At 49.4% G+C, this 27,739-nt stretch overlaps 2 protein-coding genes across 2 annotated transcripts; both read left to right on the forward strand.

Moving 5' to 3' along the window:
• Window positions 1–12,441: 12,441 nt before the first annotated feature.
• Window positions 12,442–20,375, forward strand: SLC10A4 (solute carrier family 10 member 4). Its single transcript, XM_012932595.2, has 3 exons — window positions 12,442–13,218; window positions 14,110–14,320; window positions 19,475–20,375. Exons 1-3 carry the CDS (start codon window positions 12,650–12,652, stop codon window positions 19,985–19,987), a joined length of 1,293 nt encoding a protein of 430 aa, XP_012788049.2. The 5' UTR covers window positions 12,442–12,649; the 3' UTR covers window positions 19,988–20,375.
• On the forward strand, window positions 20,101–26,782 carry ZAR1 (zygote arrest 1). The gene is made up of 5 exons (XM_004608042.2): window positions 20,101–20,145; window positions 21,101–22,018; window positions 23,656–23,748; window positions 23,830–23,904; window positions 26,591–26,782. Exons 1-5 carry the CDS (start codon window positions 20,101–20,103, stop codon window positions 26,732–26,734), a joined length of 1,275 nt encoding a protein of 424 aa, XP_004608099.2. The 3' UTR covers window positions 26,735–26,782.
• The last annotated feature ends 957 nt before the right edge of the window (window positions 26,783–27,739 follow it).

Genomic DNA, 27,739 nt, shown 5'->3' on the forward strand with positions numbered 1-27,739 from the left:
CCTTGCTACATGTACAGGGGATCAGGGGATCACACTCATGACCTCTCACTTGAAGGCAGGGAAATGTTCTGCTGCTGAGTCATTTTGACATCCCCCCCCCTTAACTATGATTTATTTTGGGGTGCCAGGCATCAAACCTAGGCCCTCCCACATGCCAGGCCTGCACTCCGTACTGAGCCACATCCCCAGCAAATAGTACACTTTAAAATATTATTTCTTCCATGTTCTTTTCTTCCGGAGTGCCCATCCGGTGCGGGTGGAGGTTTCCCATGGACTCTACCACCTGTAAAAGGATTCTTGTTAACTCATATTCAGACGGCACATCTGGGCACTTTTCATGAAAGAATGGTCTCTCCATCTGCTTATTCACAATACCAGAATGGAGGTTAGCAACCCCTGTGGGTCTGCCTCCATGTTTGTAACTGTATCTGTATCTCATCCTGAGGCTTCAGACTGAAGTTCTTCTGTCTGTTTGGCGCGGATTGGACAGTCCAGACATCCTATCCCCCAGCTCCACATTCCTGAGTTGCAAACTCGGAACTCTGCCAGTGTTCTGTATTTCAGTTAATGTCATTACCTCCACTCCATCTTCCAAATTATAGCCTGATTTTGCTTTGAGTCATCTCTCTCCTCCACAAATGCGTCTTGTCCTTTCCATTTCCATGCCTCATCTCTGGTCGAAGAGACTATGATTTTCTTCCACAGGAATCATCTAAACACCCCCCAGGCTTAATTCCCCCACTCTTCTCGGTGCCTTTCCCAATCCAGACATTCTGAAACTGTCATTCTGAGTCTTGACTCTGCACATGCCTTCAGTGAAAACACAGCTAGTGCAGTGCTCTGGAAAAGTCCAAGCTTTCTTTTTATTTTTTGGTCACACCCAGTGATGCACAGGGGTCACTCCTGGCTCTGCACTCAGGAATTACTCCTGGCGGTGCTCAGGGGACCATATGGGATGCTGGGAATTGAACCCGGGTTGGCCGCATGCAAGGCAAACGCCCTACCCTCTATGCTATTGCTTCAGCTCCCAAATGTCCAAGCTTTTTACATGTTGATAAAGGTCCTGCCTAATTTACCTCCACTCCCCTCACACACTTCTTTGTTTGTTTGGAGTCTACACCTAGCAATACTCAGGGCTTATTCCCAGCTCTGCACTCAGGAATTACTCCTGGCTGTGTATGGGGAACAATCGGGGATGCCGGGTATCAAATCCAGGTCAGCTGTGTGCAAGGCAAGCGCCTGATCCACTGTACTATCTCTCTGGCCTCTCCCTCACACACCTTTTCCCTGACCATGCCAGCTGTGATACCCTGTCTGGCCATGATGGAAGTCATGTAATCCTGAGATGTTGTCCAAACTCTTCTCTGAAAGAAAGGTTCTTGGCCTTCCTTTTCATAATGAAGCTCTAGTACTCATTGGTTAAGAAGGCTGAGACTCCAAAGCCAAAATTCCTCTTCTCATCTCTATCCGGGGACCACTTGTGGTGTTGGACTTGGCCACATGCAAGGCAAACTCCTTACCCCTGTGTTTGTCTCTCCAGCCCCTCCTTCCTCGATTTGAACCCTAGTACATAAAGCCAACCACAATACGCCTTGTGAGTCCAACATACTCAAGAACATGAAGGAGCTTGTCAGATTCACCTCAAATTCACCAACATGTTATCACAATCATAGTCTACTGTTGAGCAAAACTTGGGGGGAAATCAATCCATAGCTCTCGAGCTCTTACAATATCACAAACATGCTGATGTTTTAGGAATCCATGCTTGCTAGTTGCAGACCACACTGAAAGTGATAAAGCATGCACGTGCGTATATGCACTTTACATATGCACCATGGATTCATATTGTACACATATAAACATATCTATATTACACTTTGGGAGTTAGATTTTGGAGGAAAGCAATTGTCTAGTTTGCTAGAATCAATTTTTTACCAAACTATTTTATAAAATTACTGGTATCAGTTTTTAGTCTCGCCACCATATCATACTCCCACTGTGCTTTCTCAGCATAATTTTGCAGGGGTGGGCGGGGAGAGCAGTGGCCTCACTATGACCCCCACAGTTACTCTTCTGCATGAAGGGTAGGAGAGAGAGGGTGGCACTGACCGATAGTGGCAAGCAAGAGCTGTGGACAATAATTCTCAGACCTGGGGCCAGAGAGATAGCACAATGGGTAGGGTGCTTGCCTTGCACACAATTTACCCAGGTTCAGTCCATGGGACCTCATATGGTCCCCCAAGCACTTCCAGGAGTGATCCTTAAGTGCAGAGCCAAAAGTAAGCCCTGAGAATCACCAGGTGGCATCAAAATTTTTTTTTCAGCTGTGGGGACAAAAGGATATACAGGTTTAAGGAGTTTGCAGTTGACGCTTGCAAGCGTTGGGTCCCTGGCACCACTTACTGTCCCATGAGCACCACCAGGGGTCACTCTTGAGCCCCGACCCAGAAATAGTCCTTGGTTGCTGGGTGCCAAAAAGCCAAAAACCAGAACAAAACACAGTGTATGTGAAGTGTGTGTGTGTGTGTGTGTGTGTGTGTGTGTGTGTTTGTGTAGTGATACGGATTTTTTTTTCTTTTTGGATCACACCCAGCGATGCACAGGGGTCACTCCTGGCTCATGCACTCAGGAATCATCCCTGGCGGCGCTCAGGGGACCATATGGGATGCTGGGATTCGAACCCGGGTCAGCCGTGTGCAAGGCAAACGCCCTACCCGCTATACTATCGCTCCAGCCCCGTGATACAAAATTTTTGACACAAAAGAATCTAGGAACCCAGCAGCTCGCTGCAGAGATCTCACTAGACCCTAATTAACTAAAATTTTGGAATTCTAGGAGAACACGGCCGCAATATCTTACACTATTCATAACAAGCAACACAAAATAAATTGTCTAGCATTGCCTTTTTGGTAGGTTTGAGTGGTGTCAAAATATTGAATGTAATCGAAGAAGAGAGAGTATTGTGGAAATTGTCTGCCACACAGTCAGGGGAAGGGTTAGGATGTAGTGGATACTAGGGGTTTTGGTGGTGGAAAATGTGCACTGGTGGAGGGATGGAGGGATGAGTGTTTGATCATTGTATGACCAAAACTTAAACATGAAAGCTTTGTAACTTTTAGGATAGCACTGGGTTTATTCCTTTCAGCCTTGTTGCAGGGAACTTAGTTTATCTTAAAGCAATGTCCTTTCTGTATGGACACAGGAAGACAGTTAATATTATGCTTGGTCATTTGGGAGCTGTTTGACTCCAATAATATTTACTCTTGGGCATCTGCTTTCTCAACTCAGTTGCCCTTAGTTCCTAGCACCTCAAAAGCAGGGTCCTGACGAGGGATGGAATGGACCCAGGGCAAGCTGTGAGCTACCCTGGCATTGAAATTGGCCGGGCCAAAGCACCACAATACTCAACTATAAGTTGAGAGCATGGTCATAGACAAATGCTGTCATGATCCAAAAGTAGCTACAAGACTAGGACCCTACTAGGGTTACGAAGACTAACCTGACCTGAGGACTGTGGTCTGGAATATATAGTGAAATGTCCTCAGGAAGAACCAAACTTTAAGTTTGATATATCTCTTACTGTGCTCATACAGAATGACATTGCTAGAAATATTAGAAGTAAATTTATTGTAACTATTTAAGTGGATTACTAGTTGAGGAAAGAAGAAAGTGACACACCTTGGATGGTGTCCCACCCTTAAGCGGATCTCCTAGTAATCTGGAGAAATCTCCTTAGATGAGATTTGGTTAATCTCCTGGTCTTTGTTGATTTGTTAATGTTCAGCCCACCTTTGTGTCACCACCCTATGTGATTGCTATATAAACCAAGACTGTAAGAGAAGCAGAGAGAAGACACAGAAGCAAGGAGAAGACACAGAAGCAGCAGAGAAGACACAGAAGCAGGGAGAAGAGACACAAGAAGAGAGAAGACACAGAAGCAAGAGAGGAGACACGGAAGCAGAGATAGAGAGAGGTCAGAAGAGACCAGAGGAGAGACTACAGAGAGAGACAGAGATAGAGAGACAGACAGAAGAGAGCACAACGGCACACACAGAAGCAGAGCACCTGGAGGAGCCATCCCAATCCAGTCCATACACAGAGGCTTGAGAGCACCAACGGCGAGCAGCGAGAGAGAGAGAGAGAGAGAGAGAGAGAGAGAGAGAGAGAGAGAGAGCGAGAGAGAGAGAGAGCCTCCTCGAGAGCTGGTGAACAACATACATCATATCACCCCCTTCCGTGCGTCTTTGTATTTTTTACAGTAACTATCTGATTATGGTTCAATAAAAAGAAAGAAAGAAAGAAAGAAAGAAAGAAAGAAAGAAAGAAAGAAAGAAAGAAAGAAAGAAAGAAAGAAAGAAAGAAAGAAAGAAAGAAAGAGAGAAAGAAAGAAGGAAAGAAAGAAAGAGAGAAAGAAGAGAAAGAAAGAAAGAAAGAAAGAAAGAAAGAAAGAAAGAAAGAAAGAAAGAAAGAAAGAAAGAAAGAAAGAAAGAAAGAAAGAAAGAAAGAGAGAAAGAAAGAAGGAAAGAAAGAAAGAAAGAGAGAAAGAAGAGAAGGAAAGAAAGAAAGAAAGAAAGAAAGAAAGAGAGAAAGAAAGAAGGAAAGAAAGAAAGAAAGAGAGAAAGAAGAGAAGGAAAGAAAGAAAGAAAGAAAGAAAGAAAGAAAGAAAGAAAGAAAGAAAGAAAGAAAGAAAGAAAGAAAGAAAGAAAGAAAGAAAGAAAGAAGAGAAGGAAAGAAAGAAGGAAAGAAAGAAAGAAAGAAAGAAAGAAAGAAAGAAAGAAAGAAAGAAAGAAAGAAAGAAAGAAAGAAAGAAAGAAGGAAGGAAGGAAGGAAGGAAGAGAAAGAAGGAAAGAAAGAAAGAAGGAAGGAAGGAAAGAAGGAAGGAAGGAAGGAAGGAAGGAAGGAAGGAAGGAAGGAAGGAAGGAAGGAAAAGAAAGAAGGAAAGAAAGAAGGAAGGAAGGAAAGAAGGAAGGAAGGAAAAGAAAGAAGGAAAGAAAGAAAGAAGGAAGGAAGGAAAAGAAAGAAGGAAGGAAGGAAGGAAAAGAAAGAAGGAAAGAAAGAAAGAAAGAAAGAAAGAAAGAAAGAAAGAAAGAAAGAAAGAAAGAAAGAAAGAAAGAAAGAAAGAAAGAAAGAAAGAAAGAAAGAAAGAAAGAAAGAAAGAAAGTTATGTTAAAAAAAAACCTTAAAAAAAATCTTTACTAGGTTCAGGAAGTAGAACAGGTAGGGCATTTACCTTACATGCAACCAACCTGGGTTCAGTCCTTGGCACCTTATATTGTTCCCTGAGCCCTTCCTGGAATGGTCTCTGAGCATAAAGCCAGGTGTAAGCCCCACTCCCCCAAAACAAAGCAAAAGAATCTAAACCATAGCCTAGGAAGATGATTCAAAAGGCTTGAGTTCATGTTTTGCCTGCAGGAGTTCTGGGTTTGATCTCTGGCATCACTTGGTTCCCCAAACACAGAGCCAGGAGTAGCTTCTGAGCACTGCTGAGTGTGGCCCAAAGCCTAGAATAAAATAAAATTAAAATCACTGAAAGAAAATCTGAATCCAAAGCAGGGCTGGGGAGATGGATGGACGGGATTGAGCACAGGCTTTCATGGGGGATCCCAAGCCAGTCCCTGGCACTCCATGGTCCCCAGAGCACCGTCAGTTATGGACCCAGAGCCACAAGCCAAAATAATGAAAACGTTTTAAAAGTCAACCAGTTAGTGGCATTGAATTTTCTTTCTTTCTTTTTTTCTTTTTCTTTTTTTGCAGTGCGGGGCATCAAACTCTGAGTCAAATACCTACAGAACACGTACTTTTCCATCAAGCCACATCCCAGGAGCTTGGAGTCTAATTTTAATAAAACATTTAAAAAAGTACCTTGCCTTTGCTATTTTTGTGTTGTCTAGTTACATGGATTATTTTTTTTTAAGTTGGGAGCCTCGAAAAATATCACTGGAGGTTTTTCTTTTTTTTTTTTCCATGTTTGGCTCAAATAAATTCTCAGTTTAATATCCTGCTGGAGCTTTGCAGATACTGTTTTATTCCTTTTGGTTTTTATCAGATGACAAATGCCTCCTCCTGATGCAAGCCTTTATACCACCCAAAGATCACTAAGCCCCTAGGGAAATCTGTCGGTTCATTAGAATCATGTTGAAATGTTAGAGCTTCTAGAAAGAGACCTTTTGCTTCTTTGATGAGTTGTTGGTGATAAGAAAGAGAAAAAGAGTAGCTGGAAATATGGGTGGGACTGGTTCAAGAAGAGAAGACTGGGTGAGAAAAGAGAAAGGGGTACAGCGCCGTGAGACAGAGGATAAAGCATTCACCTTACATGGGGTTGACCCCAGTTCAATACCCAGCACCACTTACAGTCTCCTGAGCTCTGCCGGAGTGATCCCTGAGCACAGAGCCAGGCATAAACCCTGGACACCGCTGGGTGTGGCCCCAACCCTCTCACCCCCTCAAAAAAAAGAAGAGAAAGTACAGCCTTCTCATGCACAGCCAGCAGGTGAGGCGTGAAGGAAGTGGAGGGAGAGGGTGCAGCTCTCCTGGTAGACTGAGAACTCAAGAAGGAGAGCCTGAGTGGAGTGAGAATGTTTTTCACTAGGAATTTTGCTAGTGAATCATGGGATTTGGGAGCTGAAAATAGGGGTGCTCTTTTCATTTGGGGGTGGCGGTGCCCAGTTGTGCTGGAGGATGCAAGGGTCACTACAGGCGTGTTCAGAGCCCGACTGCATACTTGGCTGGCACTGGCGGGGGCCACCAGAGCTACACCTGCTGGATCTGGAGACCCTGTGGTGGCAGGGATGGAACTCTGCCATGCAATGCTCACGCATGCCAAGCTTGTGCTCTGGTCCTTCGAGCCATCTGCCCAGCCAGTAAAGAAATTATTATTATTATCATTATTATTATTATTGTTATATTATTATTATTATTATTTTTGGACTGGAGTGATAGCACAGTGGGTAGGGCATTTGCTTTGCGTACAGCCAACCCGAGTTCGATTCCTCTGTCCCTCTCAGAGAGCCCGGCAAGCTACTGAGAGTATTCCTCCTGCACAGCAGAGGCTGGAAAGCTACCCGTGGTGCATTTTACATGCCATAAAAACAATAACAAGTCCACAATGGAGACGTTACTGGTGCCCACTAGAGCAAATCACTGAACTACAGGATGACAGTGCTACAGTGCTAATTATTATTATTGTTGTTGTTGTTATTGTTATTACTGTTGCTGTTGTTTTACAAAGAATATCACTCTATGAGATCAGACATGCAGGATAGGCTGAGAAAAGTCTTGTGAAGACTCAAGGCATTACAGCCTCAGATCATGCCACACACAGCTTCGAAGCAGCAACTACGCACAAACTGCCTTTGTGATGCCAAGATCAGTTCAACCTGGGGGCTTAGGGGAATCACAATCATGGCAGCAAGAATACTTCTAAATATGGAAAATGCTGTGAAAAACTACTGATTGTGTGGAAGAAATAGATTTGAGAGTACCAGTGGTAAGGCATCTGCCTCAAATGCAGCTCACCCCAGTTTGATTCCTGGCACCTCATATGGGTCACCGGGAGTGACTGCCAGGTGTGGCTACACTCAGCCAAATGAACACATAAACATAAAAAATAGGGCCAGAAAGCTAGGACAACAGGAATGGTCCTTGTCTTGCATGCGTCTGATCCAGGCTCAATCCCTGGCACTGCATGTGCCCCCCCCACCCCCGCCCAGCCAGGAGTGATCCCTGAGCACAGAGTCAGAAAAAAGCCTTGAAGATAGCTGGTTGTGGCCCCCAAATAAACAAAGAAACAAAAAAAGATGAAGGGATGGAGAGATAGCACAGCAGATAAAGAGCTTGCCTTGCACACAATCAAACTGGGTTCGGTCCCAACATCCCATAGGGTCCCCTGAGCACTGCCAGGATTCCTGAGTACAAAGTACCTGCTCACCCCTGTATTCTCTCTCCAGCCCCTTCTTACTCTATCTGAACCCAAGTACAGAAAGACTATTGCAATATGCCTTGTAGGGTCCTCCCCACAACCCTCCCTAAAACAAAACAAAACAAATAAAGAGCACATGTACACATAAATACACACACACACACACACAATTAAATGTTGCCATTCTTATCCTGGTGAAAAGAATTTGGGATGCAATCTTAGGAAGTGATTCATACTGAAAGAAATAAAACAATTGTTTTGACTTCTAAACAGCCCCAGGAAAATGACTGATGAATGCCAGTGTGTTCCCAGGAAGTGACAAGGATTTTATAATTCAGGGTCTTCTTCCACTGCAGTCTTGTTTGCCTGAGGAGGGTGGGAGTGGGGGAGCTGTGCTGGGAGATCAAACTCCTTCTACATTCACAACATCTGGGGGTCACCTGGCCACACCCAGTCGTGTTCTAGAGCCTCCAGGCTTAACTTGGCGGGTTTTGTTGTTGTTGTTGGGTTTGGGTTTTGGTTTTGGGGCCATACTTAGCGATGCTCAGGGATTACTCCTGGCTCTGTGCTCAGGGGTCATTCCTGGCAAGGCTTGGGGGACCTTATGGAGTGCCGGGGATTACATGCATGGCAGGTGTCCTACCTGTTCTGGCCCCTTGGCAGTTTTCAGGAGGTTGTGCAGCGCCAGTGACCACAACTGCCAGTGCTCAGGGTTATTCTCAACTCATTGCTGAGGGGGGTCCCATCTAGGCAGTACTCAAGGGAATCAGGGTGTGCCCGGGAACCTGCAAGCACAGCCTATACTGCAGCCCCCTGAGATTCCTCCTGACCCTTTCTCCCTCCTACAGAGGGTCAGGGGGAAATGCCTTAAGAAAATTAAGGAAATGCCTTAAGAGAAGGGAGTGAGGGCTGGGTAAATTGGTAGGGGAGTGCATGGAGAAACAGATTCAATCCCTTATGCCATCTGGTTACTGGAGCACCATCCCCAGCAGTTTCGGGTCTCTACTCTACTTGGAAGAATCGACTTCCCTCCTCACCCCCAAAACCAAACAAGTAGAAATGGGCCTGGGAGAGAGTCCAAGAGGCTGGAACACTTCATTTTGTACTACTTTGTCTCTCCCTTTGGCTTTTTGGGTCACACTTGATGCTGCTTGGGGGTTACTCCTGGCTCTGCACCCAAGAATTACTCCTGGTAGTGCTCAAGTCGGCCACATGCAAGGCAAATGCCCTGCCTGCTATACTATTGTTCTGGACCCCCTTTTTTTGGGTCTGGGACAGGGTCTATCAAGTGGCGCTTGGGAGATTCTTGATCAACCTGATCTTAGTTTTACTGTGAGGGTCTCCACCCTGTCCACCAACATCACCGCCATGGAAAGATGTTTCACAATCAAATTCCTCTAAGTAGTGAAGGAGATGTGTGTGTGTGTGTGTGTGTGTGTGTGTGTGTGTGTGTGTGTGTGTGTGTAGGGCGAGGTGGGATGAGACACAAATATCCTCTTCAATCATTTCGGCAGGTACTCAGGTTCGGGGCGGGGTGTGAGGGAGGGGGGTATATTGGGGTTCTTGGTGGGGGAACAGATGCACTGGTGAAGGGATGGGGGGTTGATCATTATATGACTGAGACTTAAACCTGAAAGTTTTGTAACTTTTGTCATGGTGATTCAATAAAATAAAAATTAAAAATTAAAAAAATAAATAGAAATAAAAATAAAAATCCTATATGGGGTTGAAGCGATAGCACAGCGGGTAGGGCTTTTGCCTTGCACGTGGCTGACCCGGATTCAATTCCCAGCATCCCATATGGTCCCCTGAGCACTGCCAGGCATAATTCCTGAGTGCAGAGCCAGGAATAATCCCTGTGCATCATCGGGTGTGACCCAAAGAGCAAAAAAATAAATAAAAAATAAAAATAATAATTACTTCGGCAGGAGAGACACCAGGTCTGCAGACCCCTAGGCTGCAAGTTTAGGGTGATTCTATAATTGTACAAACCAAACCCATCCCTTTCTGCCTTTTGCTCTTTGCCTGTTGTGCCTTTTAAGCCCACTCTCCACCCTAACGCCCCAAGCGCAGAAGCTAGAAGTTATTCTGCCTTAAATTACTGCTGCTTTAATTTGGTTGGAGATTCCAATACCACTAGTACCAGGAGAAAGCAAATGGGAATGGTGCCCACAGAACTGGGCATCAGCTCACTCTGCCAGAAGTGGCTCATCTTATTCCAGCTTCTCCTTTATCACGTCTGTTTCCCTGGATGCTCAGTTACTAACGATGTGTGGCTCCCAGCTTCCTTGACGTATCTGAAGAGTCTTGGTCTGCTTGTGCAGCCTTAAATGAAAGCAGATTATCTGGGTCACATCCCGTTTCCTTGGAAGCTCTCTGGATGTTGCTGCACTGTCCTGGTGTGTTGGAGGAGGTAGGATTTGTGTTTTGGGAAGAACTTGAGAATTTGCTATTTTCCTAAATGCACTTTCCAGAAGCTCTGCCTCCATGGAATGTAACAGAAAAGAAATACATGATTTGTTACCAACAATAAAACATGCTTTGAATGTAGACTCATCATTTACATCATTTCCAGGAGATTTGGGGAGGAAATAGAAGCTCATGGGTTCAGTCCATGCTGGTACTGGCAGTCCCCAGATCGATGGGGAAACGGGGACAGGGTAGGTCCCCAGCGAAAAGAATTCACTGCACGCAGAAGAGTTCCCTCATTTCCTATTCAGCACCTTTCTTGGCATCCCCACTCAGTTGGTAGCATTCGGGTCAGCCACGCAGCCTGCAGCCCTGTCTCTCAGCTCAGCGGCCCCGGCTGAGGGAGCACTCTTCCTTTGCACAGAGGCGTCTAATGACTGATTTAAAGCCTAGAGTCGGCCTTTGCAAGAACCCTGACTTTGATTTGTTTGGGGATAAACCTGTCTGGAGAAGGGAATCTCGCCACTTCATTTCTTTCCAGATCTTTCCTCTTAATGCCAAGGCTGTCTTCCTAGAATTTCATAAATCTACAGTCCCCAAAACCCTCCTGGTCCCATCTGCCTTTCACGTCCCCAGGTACGCATGGGTTTCATCCCTCCCCGGGGGCTGCTGCTGGGACCACCCAGGGCACACAGACCTCGGGAAGACTGAGCTCAAACTCCTCCACTCTGGGGGTTTGTTTTAGAGTCATGCCCGGCAGTGCTCAGCACCAACTCCTGGCTCTATGCTCAGGCAGGAACAGGGATACGGGGCACAGGAATCGAACTGAGGGCTCCACAGAAGGGGGCAAGCACCTTATCCCCTGTACTACCTCTTCCACCCCAAGCCCCATCAGGATTATTCTTACTTTCTACTTTAAACATAAAACTCATTTTTTCCACTTTACATCCATAACTCTATGTTGCCTGCATTTTGGTTTTAAGTACAATTTATTTAAAATTTTAATTGAGGGATCAGAGAGATCGTATTGAGAATAAGGCACTTGCCGTGTGCAAACATGGCCTACCGGGGGTTGATTCCCGGTGCCCTACTATGGTCCTCCGGCACCGCCAGGAGTGATTCCTGCCTGAGTGCAGAGCCAGGAGCATCCTCTAGAACACCGCCAGGTGGGGCCCAAAACACGAAAAATAAATAAATAAAAATTTTAATTGAGACTGACAACATTTGCAACGGGTACAATTTCAAGCTGTCAAAATAGACACGATTAAACTGGTTCCCTCATCCAGTGGCCTCCTCCTCTTTGAACCCTGCTCCCCTCCCCCTTGCGGCCAAACCTCTGCAATCAGAATCCAATGGAAACAACTATTTGAACACAAAGTTCTTTTTTTCTTTTTCTTTTTGGATCACACCCGGCGATGCTCAGGGGTTTCTCCTGACTCTGCACTCAGGAATCACTCCTGGCGGTGCTCGGGGGACCCTATGGGATGCCAGGGATAGAATCCAGGTCTGCCGCTTGCAAGGCAAACGCCCTACCCGCTGTACTATCGCTCTGGCCCCAGAACACAAAGTTCTTATTTAAAAATCGTTTGCAAGGGCCAGAGATATCATAAGGCGGGGTAAGGCACTTGCTTTGCATACGGCGATCTGCTTCCATGCCGGCACCCATAAGGTCCCCTGAGCACTGATGCAGGAGTGATCCCTGAGCCCAGATTCACGAGCACCTCCTGAGCACAGCTGAGGGTGACCCCAAACAAAACAAACTGCGAAGCAAAGCCAGGTATCGGGTCATGCTATCAGAACACCGCACCTATAATTAAGTGAGGCACCCCTCTCCGCGGGAAGGGGTGCACAGAGTAGACGCCGTTGACGTGCGTGCAGAGACCGCTTTGTCTGGCTGTTTTTCCTTCTCCCCACGAGTCCGAGTCTCCAGATTTCACTCTCCCAGAGGCAGCGCCCAAACGTGAACTTGATGCGCTGCCAGGCGCGGTGTTTTTCTGCTTTCTGGTCCTTTGTCAGGTCTTTGTTCTGCCGCTGGCTACAGTCACAGAAGCACTTACCGCTGATTAAAAGGAGGGGACGCGGCGGCGGGGCGGGGCCTGCGGGGCGCCGTGGGGGAGAGGGGGACGCGGCGATTGGGTTCAAGGAACCTCGGGGGCCGCGCCAGTGCACACCCCCCTGCCCCGACACTCCGCCCCCAGCCGCTGCCCGGGACTCGCCCGCCGCCCCCCGACGCCGCCCGGAGACGTCAGGCGCTGGGTGCGGAGCGGAGCGGGGCTCGGCGGACCGACGGCGGGAGGCAGCGCACCCCGCGGCCCCGCAGCCATGGACGGCTCGGACAACGCCACCCTGCTCTTCGTGCCCACCTCCCTGCCGCCCGACAACTACACGCTGTCGCCCAACGCCAGCAGCCCGAGCCCCGGCTCCGACTTCCCGCTGGCGCCCGCCGGCAGCGCGCCGCCCAGCCCGGGGCCCCCGGGGCCCTTCAGCGCCGGCCCCACGCCCGGCCCCGGGGCCAGCAGCAGCCTCGCGGCCGCCAGCCTGGCCCCTTCCTCGTTCCCCCGCTCCTGGGAGTCCCACGAAGCCCCGTTCTGGGACACGCCGCTGAACCACGGGCTGAACGTTCTCGTGGGTGCCGCCCTGTGCATCACCATGCTGGGCCTCGGCTGCACGGTGGACGTGAACCACTTCGGGGCGCACGTCCGCCGGCCGGTGGGCGCGCTGCTGGCCGCGCTCTGCCAGTTCGGCTTCCTGCCGCTGCTGGCCTTTCTGCTGGCCCTCATCTTCTCGCTGGACGAGGTGGCCGCCGTGGCCGTGCTGCTGTGCGGCTGCTGTCCCGGCGGGAACCTCTCCAACCTGATGTCCCTTCTGGTGGACGGCGACATGAACCTCAGGTACCCGGGACACCCCCTGCCGCTTGGGTCGCGGCTCTGGCGTCGGGAACCTAGGAGAGAGGAAAGGACAGGCAGTGGGGAGGAGGCTGGAGGAGGGGGAGAAGAAGCTGGAAAAGACGCGGACGCCCGGGGTTAGACATCCAGGCGCTCTGGCAGAGGGCAAGAATGCGCTCCAGACCAGGAGGTGTGCGAGGGGCGCCTCGAAGGGAGGGTCGGGGGCTCCATCTACAGTGCTGGCCCCTTCAGCTCCCTCGCCTCGTCCGCTCCGGAGCGGCCGCGGGGTCCGCGCTGGGCAAGTCTGCAGCTCGGAGGAGCCGGGCATAGGAGAGCAAAGCCGGCGTCCGCCCAGCTCTAGAGAAAAGTAACAGTCGAGATGCTTCCAACAGGTTAGACGCTGCAGCGCTGCAGCGTCTCACTCGGTGCTTGGGAGGATTCAAACACAGCGTTGTTTTTCTTCCTTTATTTCTTTGCTTCCCTTTTTTCTTCTTTTGGGGTCACCCACCGCGATGCTCAGGGCTTAGTACTGGGGATCTTGGGGTAGTGAGATCTACTGAGCTCCGGGCAGGGCTCGGAGGACCGTAGTTAAAATGCTGAGGATTGAATCTGGGTCGGCCTGGGGCAAGCCAGCGCCCTGCCCGCATCTCTCCAGCCCTGCAACCTCATTCCTTAGACCCCCGCCCTCCAATCAATGCATCCATGTCTATTTGCAGTGGTAAGGCTCCCGAGGCAGCAGTCCCCAGATATTTGCTTGTGTTCCCTCTCTGGGTTCAGATGTCGGTTGGGCGCGGGTGGGGTGGGCGTGCATTTGCAGTTTCCTCTTTCTCCACCACCCAAAGTAGGGGAGAGGCTCCGTGGCTGGGAGCCTTTCTGACTTGTGTGCCCTGTTCGCAGCATCATCATGACCATCTCCTCCACGCTGCTGGCCCTGGTCTTGATGCCTGTGTGCCTGTGGATCTACAGTCGAGCGTGGATAAACACCCCGCTGGTGCAGCTCCTACCGCTGGGGGCCGTCACCCTCACGCTCTGCAGCACCCTCATCCCCATCGGCTTGGGCGTCTTCATTCGCTACAAATACAACCGCGTGGCTGACTACATAGTGAAGGTAAGGTGGCCCCGGGCAGGGCACCAATGTGCGTCCTCTTTGGCGATCTGATGGACCCGGACAGGGCTGGGTCTCTGGCCCGCAGCTGCAGGGCTGAGAAGTGTGGGAAAGAGAGAAGGAAGCACTTGAGTGTGGAGAAGCTAGAGACAAAGTTTCACCCAGAAAAATTACTTCCAGGGTTTGGAATTTCAAAACTTACAGCTCTAATTAAATCATGGAGCTGGAGCTATAGTTCAGTGGTAGAGTGAATGAGGCACTGAAGTTGATCCCTAGAGAGGGAAGGAGGAAAGAAAGGAAGGAGGAGGAAAGAAGGGAAGGAAGAGAGCTCAACTAAACATGGTATAAGAGAATTGTTCCGGGCTGGAGCGATAGCACGGTGGGTAGGGCATTTGCCTTGCACGAGGCTGACCCGGTTTGATTCCCAGCATCCCATATATCCCCTGAGCACCGCCAGGAGTAATTTCTGAGTGCATGAGCCAGGAGTAACCCCTGTGCATTGCCAGGTATAACTCAAAAAGAAAAGAGAGAGAGAGAGAGAATTGTTCACCTTCACAGTTGGAAACATCTCAATTCAAGATTTTATAAGGCTTTTTTTTTTAGATTCTAAAATTCAAAACAGCTGAGATTAAACTATTTTAAAAAGTTCATGCAGTATTTTAGAAATATATGGCTACATTTTTAAAAAGTGAAATATAATTCCTATAATTATTGTAGAAATGTTTTATCATTCTATAAATGAAACAGAAGATTTTGTAATAGTTAAGAAAATACTTTTTAGGGGCTGGAGAGGTAGTATAGCAGGCAAGGTGCTTGCCTTGCTCACAGCCAACCCAGATTCAATCCCTGGCACCCCATATGGTCCCCTGAGCACCACCAGGAGTGACTCCTGAGCTCAAAGCCAGGAAAGGTCCTGAGCACTGTCAGATATGGCCCCCAAACCAGACAAAAACCCAGCTAAACAACAACCCATTGAAATATTTGGAATATTTGAAAATAAATATTTTTGGTTTATTTTTGAGAGGGGGGTATACCCAGTGTTGCCCAGGGCTTACTCCTGGCTCTGTGCTCAGGGAGCATTACTGGCAGTACTCAGGAGAACCATATGGGTTAGTTGGGATTTAACCGGGGTTGGCTGCATGCAAAGCAATCACCCTGCCTGCTGTATTATCACTTCAGCACCAGAAACTAAGATTTCTTCACAAACTTAGAAATGATGGTCACTAAGAGCAAACCATGAACAGGAGTCTCATTTCAGGAAGTCAGCAAGATCAAATGTGCTGGCAAATTCCTCTAGACAAAAGGAAAAAGAGCTACTCCAGTGTTTCAATTATGTAAATTTGAAAAGATAGTCTTTTGTGTTCTACTTACACTACTTTGTTGTCTAAAGGAATGTGTGTAAAGGGGCTAACTTTTATTCATATGAAAATAGAGGGTTCCTTTATGTACATATGCTCAGCCTTGAGGGAAAGAAAGTATGTCTATAATCAACATATCTTGAATGTAATAAATATAACTTACATATTCATACATGTATTTTATGGATTATAAGACATACCCAGAGTTAATCTTGTGCTTCAGTAAGAACATCTAGACTTAATCATTAAGCTAACACTATTAATTTAAACACATTCACTATGCAATCTTAGAAATAGTAAGAGAAAATCAAATAGGTTCTTTTCATACTAAAATATATTTATATATTGTAAATATATCTAAACATGAGGTTGGAGTGATAGTACAGCAGGAAGGGCATTTGTCTTGCATACAGCTGACTTGGGTTTGATCCCCGGCATCCCATATGGTCCCCCAAGCACTGCCAGGAGTGATTCCTGAGTGCAGTCTCAGGAGTAACCCCTGAGCATTGCCGGTGTGACCTAAAAAGCAAATATATATATATATGTATATATATATACATAATATGTAAACAATATTTGTTATTTATAAATATATAAATATATATTATATATTCTATTATATATAATAAATATATATTATATTCAGTTGGAGCAATAGCACAGCAGTAGGGCATTTGCCTCGCACGCAGCTGACCCGGGTTTGATTCTTCTGCCCCTAAGAGCCCAGCAAGCTACCAAGAGTATCTCGCCTGCATAGCAGAACCTGGCAAGCTACCCGTGGCGTATTTGATATGCCAAAACAGTAACAACAAGTCTCACGATGGAGACGTTACTGGTTCCCACTCGAGCAAATTGATGAGCAACATCAATTTGACAGTGACAGTGACAGTGATAAATATATATTTAAAAATATATTTGGGGGCTGAGAGAGAGCACAGGGTTTAAGACCCTTACCTTGCAACACAGCTGAGCCTGGTTCAGTTGTTAGCATTGCGTATGGTTCCAGCACCACCAGGTGTGGTACCAAAACCAAAATAATAATAAAATGACATTGAGCCAGACTAATAGTACATGTGTTAAGGTGCTCACCTTGCTTCTGGGTTGACTCATGATTCAGGTTCAAATTCCCTGATGCCTCATGTGGTCTCTTTTTAACATTTTCATTTTTGAGCCACACCCAGAGATGCTCAGGCTTTCTCTTGGCTCTGCGCTCAGGGATCACTCTTGGCAGTACACAGAGGACCATAGATCCAGATCTGCTGGGTATAAGGCAAGTTCCCTGCTCTCTGTACTATCTCTTCAGCCTCTCATATGATTCCTTGAGCACTGAACAGGAGCCATAAATAGCCCATGAGCACTGCTGGGTGTGGCCCCAAAACCAAAGTAAAAAACAAAACCAAACCCAGTAAATTGACATTGACATTCAATATCAATGCTTCCCCAAAGGACTGATAATAGTTTAAAAGAGGCTCTGGCAGGCAGGGCGGCCAGGACAAAGGACTGCAGCATATGGAGGAGCCCTGGGCTTGTTTGCTGGTATTACAGAGTCCATACGGTCCCCTCAGGTACTGCTGAGTGTGGAGTGAATGAGTAAAAGATGCTTTTTTGGGGGGTAAATATACATACATTATTTGCATATATTTACATATATATTTATATACACATATAAATATCACATATTACATTTTACAGTTATACATTGCATATATAACTGATATAACACATAGTAAAAGAGTACATTTGACAATGATGTTACACATATGTAAATATGAATGTATATAAATATCAGTGTGAATATACTTCTCACAAATAAGTAAAAGGTGCCTTGGAACCAGTGTTGGCACAATGTAGTCAGACGCCTTGTCCAAGTCTCTGTTGTAGACACCCCTAGAAATTTATTAAACGTTTCTGTAGCTGTCGATTGTAATGTGACACCTTCTATAAGTAGATTGGCATCCTATAAGGTGGACCATTGACCAGCCCAAATGAATCTTCAATAATTGTTTGAGTGTGTCAAGTATCTCCCAATTCCATATACTGGGAGAAGTATACAGGGCTTTTCCTCCCAATAGCCAGGGAGTCGGGAACAACACTTGGAATGCTTGCCAGGATCTCTGTCCCCTTGCAAACACACTCCTCCTGCCTGTAAGAAAAACAAGCCAGAGAGACAGCGCAGGAGTTATGGAACTGGCCTTGAATGTGGCCAACCTGTATTTAATTCCTGGTACCAACATATGGCTCTCAAGCACTGCTGGGAGTGGTTCCTGAGCACTGAAGTAAACACTGAGCCAGAAGTAAACACTGAATATTGCAAGGCGTGCTCGGTAAATACAATCAGAAGATGCTTATTGCCAATCTGGAAAACTGAGTTTTTAGGCTTCCACCTGGCCACTTATTCAGCCTGCCTTATCAGAATGAGTAAAATGTACCAGTCAGATGTGGACACTGTCTTATACAGCTGTGCTGTGTCTCAGATTCTCCCATGGCATATAATTCCTTAGTATCATTAGAAATATAGCGGTGGCAGGTTTCTGGTGATAGGAGGTAAAGAGAGGGAGTTGCAGAATGGCAAGGAATGCCTCGATCCTGGTATTCCCATGTGTTCCCCCTTACCTAATCTGGGATTGTTGATTGTTTCTGTACTCTTAGCAGTTTCACGAGCTACAAAGTGCCTGCGGGACACCAGTATCTCACAGCCAGTGTCCCCATTCTCAGTAGCCACCCATCTTCCATAACACTGGACTGATTCCTTGCAGAAAACCTGGGTCCTGTGAGGGACTTAGAAGGTCCATTTGCCCTCTCTACTTGTCATCCTAAGCCTGGGGCTTCAGACTCTGCTCCCTGGAGAAAAGGACCGTCCACAAATATAGCACATGCTCCGAGCAGGGCTCCAAAGCCAGTCTGGAAGAATCTGTGTGGAGAACAGTCTTGCTCCCCACCATGGTGTTGAAATGTTTGCTGAGCTCTCTGGCCACACTCGGCTGGTCTGTGCTGATCCTGAGAGTCTATTTCAAGACAATGTTAAAGAAGGTAAATTGTCACAGAAATAAAGGAAGAGGACTTCAAATAGTCAGCTGCTGAGACTCCCAAAGGCAGGTGCTCCGAATCTTCTGGCCACGCCCAGTGGTGTTCAGGGCTCTGCCTTACTCTTGGCTCTCTGCTCAGGTTACATCCCTGGCAGTGCTAAGTGACCCATATTCATGCCGGTGATTCAACTGGGGTCTCCCAAACTCAAGATAAGCACCTTAGGGGCTGGAACCATAGTACAGCGGGTAGGGCGTTTGCCTTGCACGAGGCCGACCCAGGTTCAATTCCCAGCATCCCATATGGTCCCCTGAGCACCGCCAGGAGTAATTCCTGAGTGCAGAGCCAGGAGTAACCCCTGGGCATTGCTGGGTGTGACCCAAAAAAGGGGGAAAAAAAGGCAAGCACCTTAACCCCTGTACTATCTCTCTGGCCCCTCTATTTTAGAAAATACTAAGGCCAGGGGAGCTAATCCACAGCTTAGAGCACTTGCTTAGCCCACCACTGATCTGAGTTCAAATCTCTAGCACCACATAGGGTCCTTTGAGTAGCTCCAGGGATCTCTCCTGAACACAGAGCAAGGAGGAGCCCCTGAGCACTGTGACCTGTGGCCCCCAAACAAACAAAAAAGAACGTTCCTGGCGAATACCTCTGTTTTGTGCATAAAGTCACATTAGATGGGTCTCTTCTTCCAAGGGCTCAGGCTTTCTTACCTTGAATTCCTCGGCAACGCCCTGACGTGTGATGGCTTGGGTCTCTCTCTCTTTACCACTAGGTTTCCCTGTGGTCTCTGCTAGTGACGCTGGTGGTCCTGTTCATATTGACCGGCACCATGCTAGGGCCCGAGCTCCTGGCCAGCATTCCTGCGACTGTTTACGTGGTGGCCATTTTCATGCCTCTGGCGGGCTATGCCTCGGGCTACGGCTTGGCTACCCTCTTCCACCTGCCCCCCAACTGCAAGAGGACCGTGTGCCTGGAGACGGGGAGTCAGAACGTGCAGCTCTGCACTGCCATCCTCAAGCTGGCCTTCCCCCCGCGCTTTATCGGGAGTATGTACATGTTTCCCCTGCTCTACGCCCTCTTCCAGTCGGCTGAAGCGGGGGTGTTCGTCTTAATATATAAAATGTATGGGACTGAAATACTGCACAAGCGCGAGTCCCTCGATGAAGACGAAGACACAGACATTTCTTACAAGAAACTCAAAGAAGAGGAAATGGCAGACACGTCCTATGGCACGGTGAATGCAGAAAATTTAGTGATGGTGGAAACCGCTCAGACTGCTCTCTGAAGATCAGGAGCGAATCAGGGGCACTCCCATCCTGCTGAAATACCACTCCGTATTTATGGTCTGTACCTGTGGTCGTGTACCTGGTTTACCTACAGGAGAGCAGGGGGCTCAAGATGCGCATGGAACACTCCCAGTCTTTATTGTCAGCCTGCGGTGATGTATTCCCCAAGTGTTTTTACAAATTACACATCAATGCCATCCTATCACTTGCACCTGGGACTGTTTGCGTGTGGCCTGAACAAGTTAAATGTGGTTTTGTTTCCCCCCATTTACCAATTTTTATGATTTTTTTCAACTATGTAAACTCTTAGAAAACAGGGTCTTGGAAATGTAGAATTTTGGTGCATTATCTCCTAAGAGTAAAATAAGCTATATTTATAAAGCCTAACTGAGTTTCATGTAATTGTTTAAAAAATAGTGTTCTCTCAAAAAAAAAAAAGATCCCCAAATAGGTTAATTAAATAATGAAATGTACCTGATCAGAGAAAACTGCATGAGTGGAAAAACCAGCAGAAATGAGCAGCCAACCTTTTTTTTTTAACATTTTCCCAATGGACAAGGGCTTTCCCGCTAACTGAATTGATCTATGAGGATGTAAACACACCCACAAATCGATGCCAATTGGAGGGATGATCTGGTTATGCAGATTGGCAGAATTCCAGGGAAGAGCATTCACCCTTAGAAATGGGTAGGGAGTTTTAGCGCGCGGGTGGGGTGGGAGCAGGGGCTATGCGGGGGGAGGGGGGGTTCGAAGGAAGCAAACCATGAGCTTAGATGGGGGTGTCTTCCACTGGCTCTGAGATGGAACAGGATAATGGGAGGCCACCGGCCTGAGTCAGTTAATCCTCCAGACCACGGCCCTCTGCTCACTCAGCCTCGCCCCGGGTTCCTACTTTGGGGGACTGACTCGCTGGAATCGTCTGGGCCGGGTGAATCCCGGAGAGATTCCCTGCCCCCACGGCACGTCCCCCCGGGGACCCAGTGCGCCCCGAGACAAGGAATCCCCTATCCCAGTGACGGCAGCAGTGGGTCGTTTCCAGCCGGGAAGAGGCGGCCGGGTGGGGGCGGGCAGGCCGGTGCCCCGCGGCGCGCTTCCGTCCGGCGCCTATTTAGGGCGCGGATCGCGGGGGAGCAGCCGGGGCTGCGCTCACGGTGGCTCTGAGAGGCGAAGTGCTGGACGGCCACATGTACCCGGCCTGCGCCCCCTTTCCATGCCCCTACCCCCACTTGCCCGCCGCCAAGGGCAAGGGCGTGGCGGGCGGGGGCGGCCGGCGGCCCCGCGAGCCGGGCTGCGTGCCCGGGTCCTGCACGGCGGAGTCCGCCCCGCTCTTCCCCGGGCCCGGGCAGCTCAAGGCCGCCGCGTACCTCGACAGCTACCAGCGGGCGCAGCTGATGGCGCTGCTGTCGCAGGGCATCGCGGGCCTGTCCCCGCTGCCCCGCCGCGCCAGCAGCCGCGACGTGGCGGTGCAGGTGAACCCGCGCTGCGACGCCTCGGTGCAGTGCTCGCTGGGGCGCCGCACGCTGCCGCCCAAGACCCGCGACCCGGGTTCCCCGGGCGGCTCCGACAGCGGCTCGGCCTGCCGCAAGGGCCCCGGGCAGGGCCACCCGCCGAACGGCACCCGGCGCTCCGTGCGCTTCCCGCGCTCCGTCGCCCTCTACTCGCCCTTCACCTCCCGTCGCGTCCCCGCCCTGCTGAAAAGGACGGCGGCTGCGGAGGGCGCGTGGCGGCCCGGGGCGCCCGACGGCCAGCCGTCCCCGCCGCGCAACCCCGACGCGGGACGGAGAGGCGGCTCGGCGAGGAAGGAGCCGCAGTCCCAGGAGCGCGGGTCCCCCGCCGCGGTGCCCGCCAACTGCGAGCGGCCGGTGGACGCGCCGGGGCTGCAGCCGCAGGAGGCCGAAGGGGACGTGGCCACTCCGCGGGGCGCGCCCACGAGTCCAGAGCCGCCCCCGACGCAGGGGAAGGATGAAGAAGCCTCGGGCGAGGAGACGGAGCCCCGGAACCTCGAGCCGGGCCCACGTCTGCGCTTCCAGGTGAGGTCCTGGGCCGGGGTGGGGTGGGGTGGGGGTTGGGGGGTCGGACCCTGATCAGGGATGCGGCGCCGAGTTTCTGACCCGCCAAGCCCCGGCTGGTCGGACCAGCGCGGGCAGCTTGGGGCGTGCGCCGCGCCCGGGCTCCTTTCCACGGTGCGTGAACCAGGAGCGCGTGCTTGAGGACTGTAGAACACACACGGGCTGTGCTGGCCGACACGCTCATTCTTGCCGCGGCAACTGGCAGTGGAGGGGACGCGCCGAGGGGGTCCGCGGGAGGCGAGGTGAGCGCTGGCGGGATCGCCGGTTGCAAGACGCCAGCTCCCGCTGCCCAACGCAGAGGCCCGCACAATCTTCCTCATCGATGCATACCTTCCTGCAAGTTCCGAGGAGAAGGTGGAGCTACGAAAACAACCCCCGTAGAATGTCCCCTTGTTTCCCCCCCCGCCCCCGTTCAGAAAAGTAATACTGTCTAGAGTTCGGGTGTCGAGTGCTGGAGAGTTGTGGTCTTTTAGGGAGGCGGTGACTGGTTCATGCTCCTGATTCCCAACGGGTCAAGGAGCCAGGAGGAAGGGTCTGGGATTCCACTCCCCCAATTCCGGGCTGTTTGGGGAGAGGCCGCAGGAATGAACACCACGAAGCCAAGAAGGCTCAGCCCTGGGGGGCCACTCACACATTCTGTCCACCCCGTGTGAGCTAAGTCTTACCCTCCTGGACCTCAGGGAGCTCAGCTGTGAAGGTGCCTGCAGCTCTCCTGAGTCATTCCCCTGGGAAGCCCTAACTCCAAATACCTGTTTTAAACTTGCTTTCCAAGGGGAGGGATGAAGAAGCTTAAGAAAGAAGCAATACAAACTCTGGCTCTTAATTAAAAGTTGAATGAGTTTATTTCTTTTTATTTTGCTTTTTGGATCACACCCGGCGATGCACAGGGGTCACTCCTGGCTCATGCACTCAGGAATCTCCCCTGGCGGTGCTCAGGGGACCATATGGGATGCTGGGATTCGAACCCGGGTTGGCTGCGTGCAAGGCAAACGCCCTACCCGCTGTGCTATTGCTCCAGCCCCAAATGAGTTTATTTCTTGAAAAAAAAAAAACTTACAATTAAGTCTTATTTAGGGTGTCTGTGAAAGAAGAGGGAATCCCATGAAATAAAAAGTACACCCCGAGTTGGGATGTGTTGCTTGAATTAGCTCACCCTCAATTTAAATTCTTGGGGCACTGCTGTTGACAGAAGCAAAACAAGCACACGGGAAACTCTTGTATCGCCAGCAAGAGAGTTTCAGGATGGGGTTGGAACAATAGCATTGCCTCGCATGTGGCGGACCCGGGTTCAATCCCCAGCACCCCATATGGTCCCCGAGCACTGCCAGGAGTAACCCCTGAGCATCCCCGGGTATGATCCAAATAGAAAAAAAAAACAAACCCCAAAACTAGAAGGAAGATGACAGATACCAGTGTAGGGAGTTAGTTCATGTCTGGCATTGCATGTAGAAGGCCCCAGGACTGATCCCCAACACCACAAGGAGTGATTCTACGGCAACCCTGGAGGTGGCCCCATAGCAAACTGTAGAGCTGCTGCTTCTGAACGAAGGCTCAGTCAAGCGTGATGTTGGTTGAACAGCTGGTGTCCTTTTGTTCAGTTCTTAGAGCAGAAATATGGCTTCTACCACTGCAAGGACTGTAACATCCGATGGGAAAGCGCCTATGTGTGGTGTGTGCAGGGCACGAACAAGGTAAGAGCCAGTGCAACGGGCATTGCTTTAACCCAGGTACCAAGAGGGCTTGGCTTGAAGTCTTCCTTCTCTCTGTCACAGGTTTACTTCAAGCAGCTTTGCAGAAATTGTCAGAAGTCTTACAATCCTTACCGGGTGGAGGATATCACCTGTCAAGTAAACTTTGCATCTTGTCTGAGATGGGGAGAGTGTGAGAGGGGTTTAGTACCATTACTAGAGCGTGTTTCCTAGGAGACAAGCCTCCCAGTGACTTTTTTGGCGGGTGGGGTGGGATGGGGGAGGCACTTGGTGCCAGGATTCAAAGTCGGGGCCTCACATATTCAAGGTGAGAGAGCTCTACTGCTGAGCCGTCTTCCTGACTGGATGGCTGGAGGTTTTGACTGGATTTCGGAAGCTGCAGAAATAGTTCTCATCTGGAAATGAGGCCTGGGCATCAATTTTCTTCTACTTTTGCAAGTTTTGGTCACATTCATGTCTTTGAGGCTTTGTCATTGGAAAGGATGATCAACTTACCTGCTCCTCAGCCAAATGTGAAAAAGCAGTCAGAATAAGGCAGCATCTTACTGCAAATGCAAAGTGGTGAAAGTTGAATATGTTTGCTACAAGAGGCTGTTTTTTTGTTGTTTTTAATGGAGTCACTGTGAGATACAGTAACATAGCTGTTCATGGTCAGGTTTCTCAGTCAGACAATATTCCAACACCCATCCCTCCACCAGTGCACATTTCTACCACCAAGGCCCCCAGTTTCCCTTCCACCACCCCACTGCCCAGCCTTTCTCTATGGCATGCGCGTGCTCACTCTCTTTCCTCCTGTCTCTCTTCCTATCTCTCATCTCCTATCTCCTCTCCTCTCTCTCACTAAAGTATTTGACTGGGGCTGGAGGTATAGTACAGCAGGTACCCTTATCTTGCATGTAGCCAATCTGGGTTTAATTCCTGGCACCACGTATGGCTCAATTCCTGAGCATTGCCAGGACTGATCCTGATGTGCAGAGGCAGGAGTAAGCATTTCCCCTCTCCTTGTTTTTTTGGCCACACCTAGTCTTTTACTCATGGATGGCTTCAGGTGTGCTGGGGAACCTTGTAGTCATGGGGATCAAACAGGGGTCAGCTCCAAGTAAGGCAAGAGCCTTAACACATGTACTATTTCCTGGTCCCTAAGTATGACTTTTTAACTTTATTTTTTAAGCTTTATTGACTGAAGTCCTGTAATTTACAATGCTTTCGTGATGGTTTCCCACGCACATAATTCCAACACCATATTCCTCACCAGTGTGCCCATCTTCCTAAGCTTAAAGTTGATCTTGCCTGATAGCTTGCAAAGGGAAGATATTTGTCTTATCTTGAAGGGAAGATATTTGTCTTATCTTGCATGAATGAAGCTGAGTTTTGGCATAGGTAAAAACCTAGGTTTTTTTTTTTTTTGTCTCGTATGATGGGACTATGGATATCATGGTGAGAGAATTAACTAGCCCAGTACCTTGTCACACAGTGAGGGTAGAGCCTGATTGGTCAGCTGAGAGCCCAATTAATACCCTGGACTTAAGTTGGCCATTGGAAGATATAAACCAGGGATAGGCAGAGAGATGTAAAGTCTGGAACACAGCTAGTCACCCCAGAGGCTTCCTTTTTTTTTTTTCCTTTTTGGGTCACACCTGGCGATGCTCTGGGGTTACTCCTGGCTCTGCACTCAGGAATCACTCCTGGTGGTGCTTGGGGACCATATGGGATGCTGGGAATTGAACCCAGGTCGGCCGCATGCAAGGCAAAGGCCCTATCCACTGTGCTATTACTCCAGCCCCCACAGAGGCTTCTTAACACAGTTGATGCTATGTTAAACTTTTTCCACTCCAGTCACCCCTTTTAACCTGAGGGTATTTTTTTGGGGGGGTTGGGTCACACCTGGCTGTGGTCAGGGCTTACTTTTGGCTCTGCAACTCAGGGGTCACTTCTGGAGGGCTCGAGGCACTATACTGGGTGCTGGGGTTCAAGCCCTGGTAAGCCATGTGCAAGGCAAGTGCCCTGCCCATCGTACTATCTCTCCGATACAGTGGATTTTTATTTCATTTGAGCACAGCCAAACCCAGCTGTGCTCAAGGGTCACGCCTGACAGTGCTTTGGGGGCCATATGTGGTGTCTGGGATCCAAATGGGGTCATCTGTGTCCAAGCACCTGCACCTCTGACCTGTACTATTTCTCTGGCCCAGTAAGGTTTTTTTTTATATTCAGTCAGGGGCCTGTCAAGTGTACAGGAGTCACTTCTCACCTGAGAAATTTTTACATGTCCCCAGATATATAAAACTGGTCTAAAGAGCAGACATTTACTGACAGTAATTCATGAACTTTTTGGAAAATGATTCCTGTGTTGAGTTATGTGACCCCTGTGAGATCAGGACCCCCAGCTGCAGATGCAGGGGAGGACCACAGTTGGCCGCAGAGCTCAGTGCCCACCTCCCGCCATGGCCTCTGCTCTTTGCCCTTCCCACTGCTGGCCAACATCCCTTAAGAAAACACTTTCACAGAAGCCAGTTTTGTATCCAAGGAAGAGCAGATCAGGTGTGGCACACGGCCAGCTCTGATTCCGTCCCCAGCACCACCTACGGCTCCTGATGGTGCCCAAGTCAAGCAACCCAAACCATTGCAGAATCCAATCCTTTGCATCAGGGTACCCGACCTCTTGGTTCGCATCCTTGATGCCCAACATTTCCCGGATGGCAGGATGAACCCAGGGCTTTGCCAAGAGTCCATTCAGGAAGACTTTGGGCGAGAAAGAGAATGAGGCCCTTTGACACCCCTGCGGGCTTAACCTTATGCACGGACCCCTCGCTTTGGTCTTTTTCAGAGCTGTAAAAAGATGATCTGTTCCTGCTCCATCAGGGTGCGCCACACTGACCCCAAACGGTCTCATCGCCAAGATCTGTGCGGCAGATGCAAAGGCAAACGCCTGTCCTGCGACAGCACGTTCAGCTTCAAATATATAGTGTAGGGGAGTGGGCGCCTCGAAAGGGGGCCTGTCCCCTCTCCTTCCTGTGGCCCTGGAGTTTTGACAGCCTTTGAATAAAGGTATTGCAAAAACAATCGAGACAAAATCACCTGCATAAAATCTTGTCCTGTAAAGCAGAGGTCTAGGAGAATCTGTCCCGTGCTAACACTTGAGCCAGTCACTTTACCCTGAGCCACTGTTCTCATTGTCCCTGGGAGCAGCCGAGCCGGAAGCTGCCCCAGTCCCCTAACCCAGGTTAGAAGGGTTCCCAGAGAGGGGGGATTCCTACTTACCCAGTCTGTGGAGTCAGAGCTTCCAACCAAGATTTAAAAAACCCAACGAAGCAAATGTCACCTTGGATATCCATGTCCTGGGCAGCAGAGGCTGGGCCTGCCTGTATGAGTTGACAGTGTGACCCGGCGGGTGTCAAGGCCTGAGTGTTAGGTGCCCTGTAAAGGGGACTCAGTGCAGGCCTGGTGGGACCTGGAACAAGATGGCTAAGGCCACCTTGAGATTTTCACTTCTCCCAAGGGGCCGTGCAGTGACTGTTGGTGTGCCGTGGCCTTGGAATGTATTGATTTCAGGTGACTGGCGCCCTGCCTTTACTGATATGCAGCTGGTACTGGGATCCATGTTCGAGGCAATCCAACGTGGGCATTGTTTCTGGTAGAGGACCTCCCCGGAGGAGATCACCATGGCTGGCTGCTCTGGTCAGTCTTGCGGTGCTGAGGCTGGAACCCAGGGCCTCATGCGGGCCTTTGAGTGCTCTTGGGCCCCCGGGGATTCTTATCCTGAGCCAGAAATGTGGTATTTGCTTCTCAAGAGAACAGGGAGGGGCTTTGAGTCTTAGGGGATGCTACTGGGCTCAGCTGGGGGCTGTTAAAGAGCTAAAGGAAACTCCCCCCAAGGCAACTTCAATGATCCCTGACTCCCTCAGGTGTTTTTTTTGTTTGTTTCAGGCCAATACCCAGAAGTGCTTCTGGCCTTACGCCTGGCTCTACACTCAGG

This window comes from Sorex araneus, chromosome 5 (assembly GCF_027595985.1).
Source record: "Sorex araneus isolate mSorAra2 chromosome 5, mSorAra2.pri, whole genome shotgun sequence".
Classification (NCBI taxonomy): domain Eukaryota; kingdom Metazoa; phylum Chordata; class Mammalia; order Eulipotyphla; family Soricidae; genus Sorex; species Sorex araneus.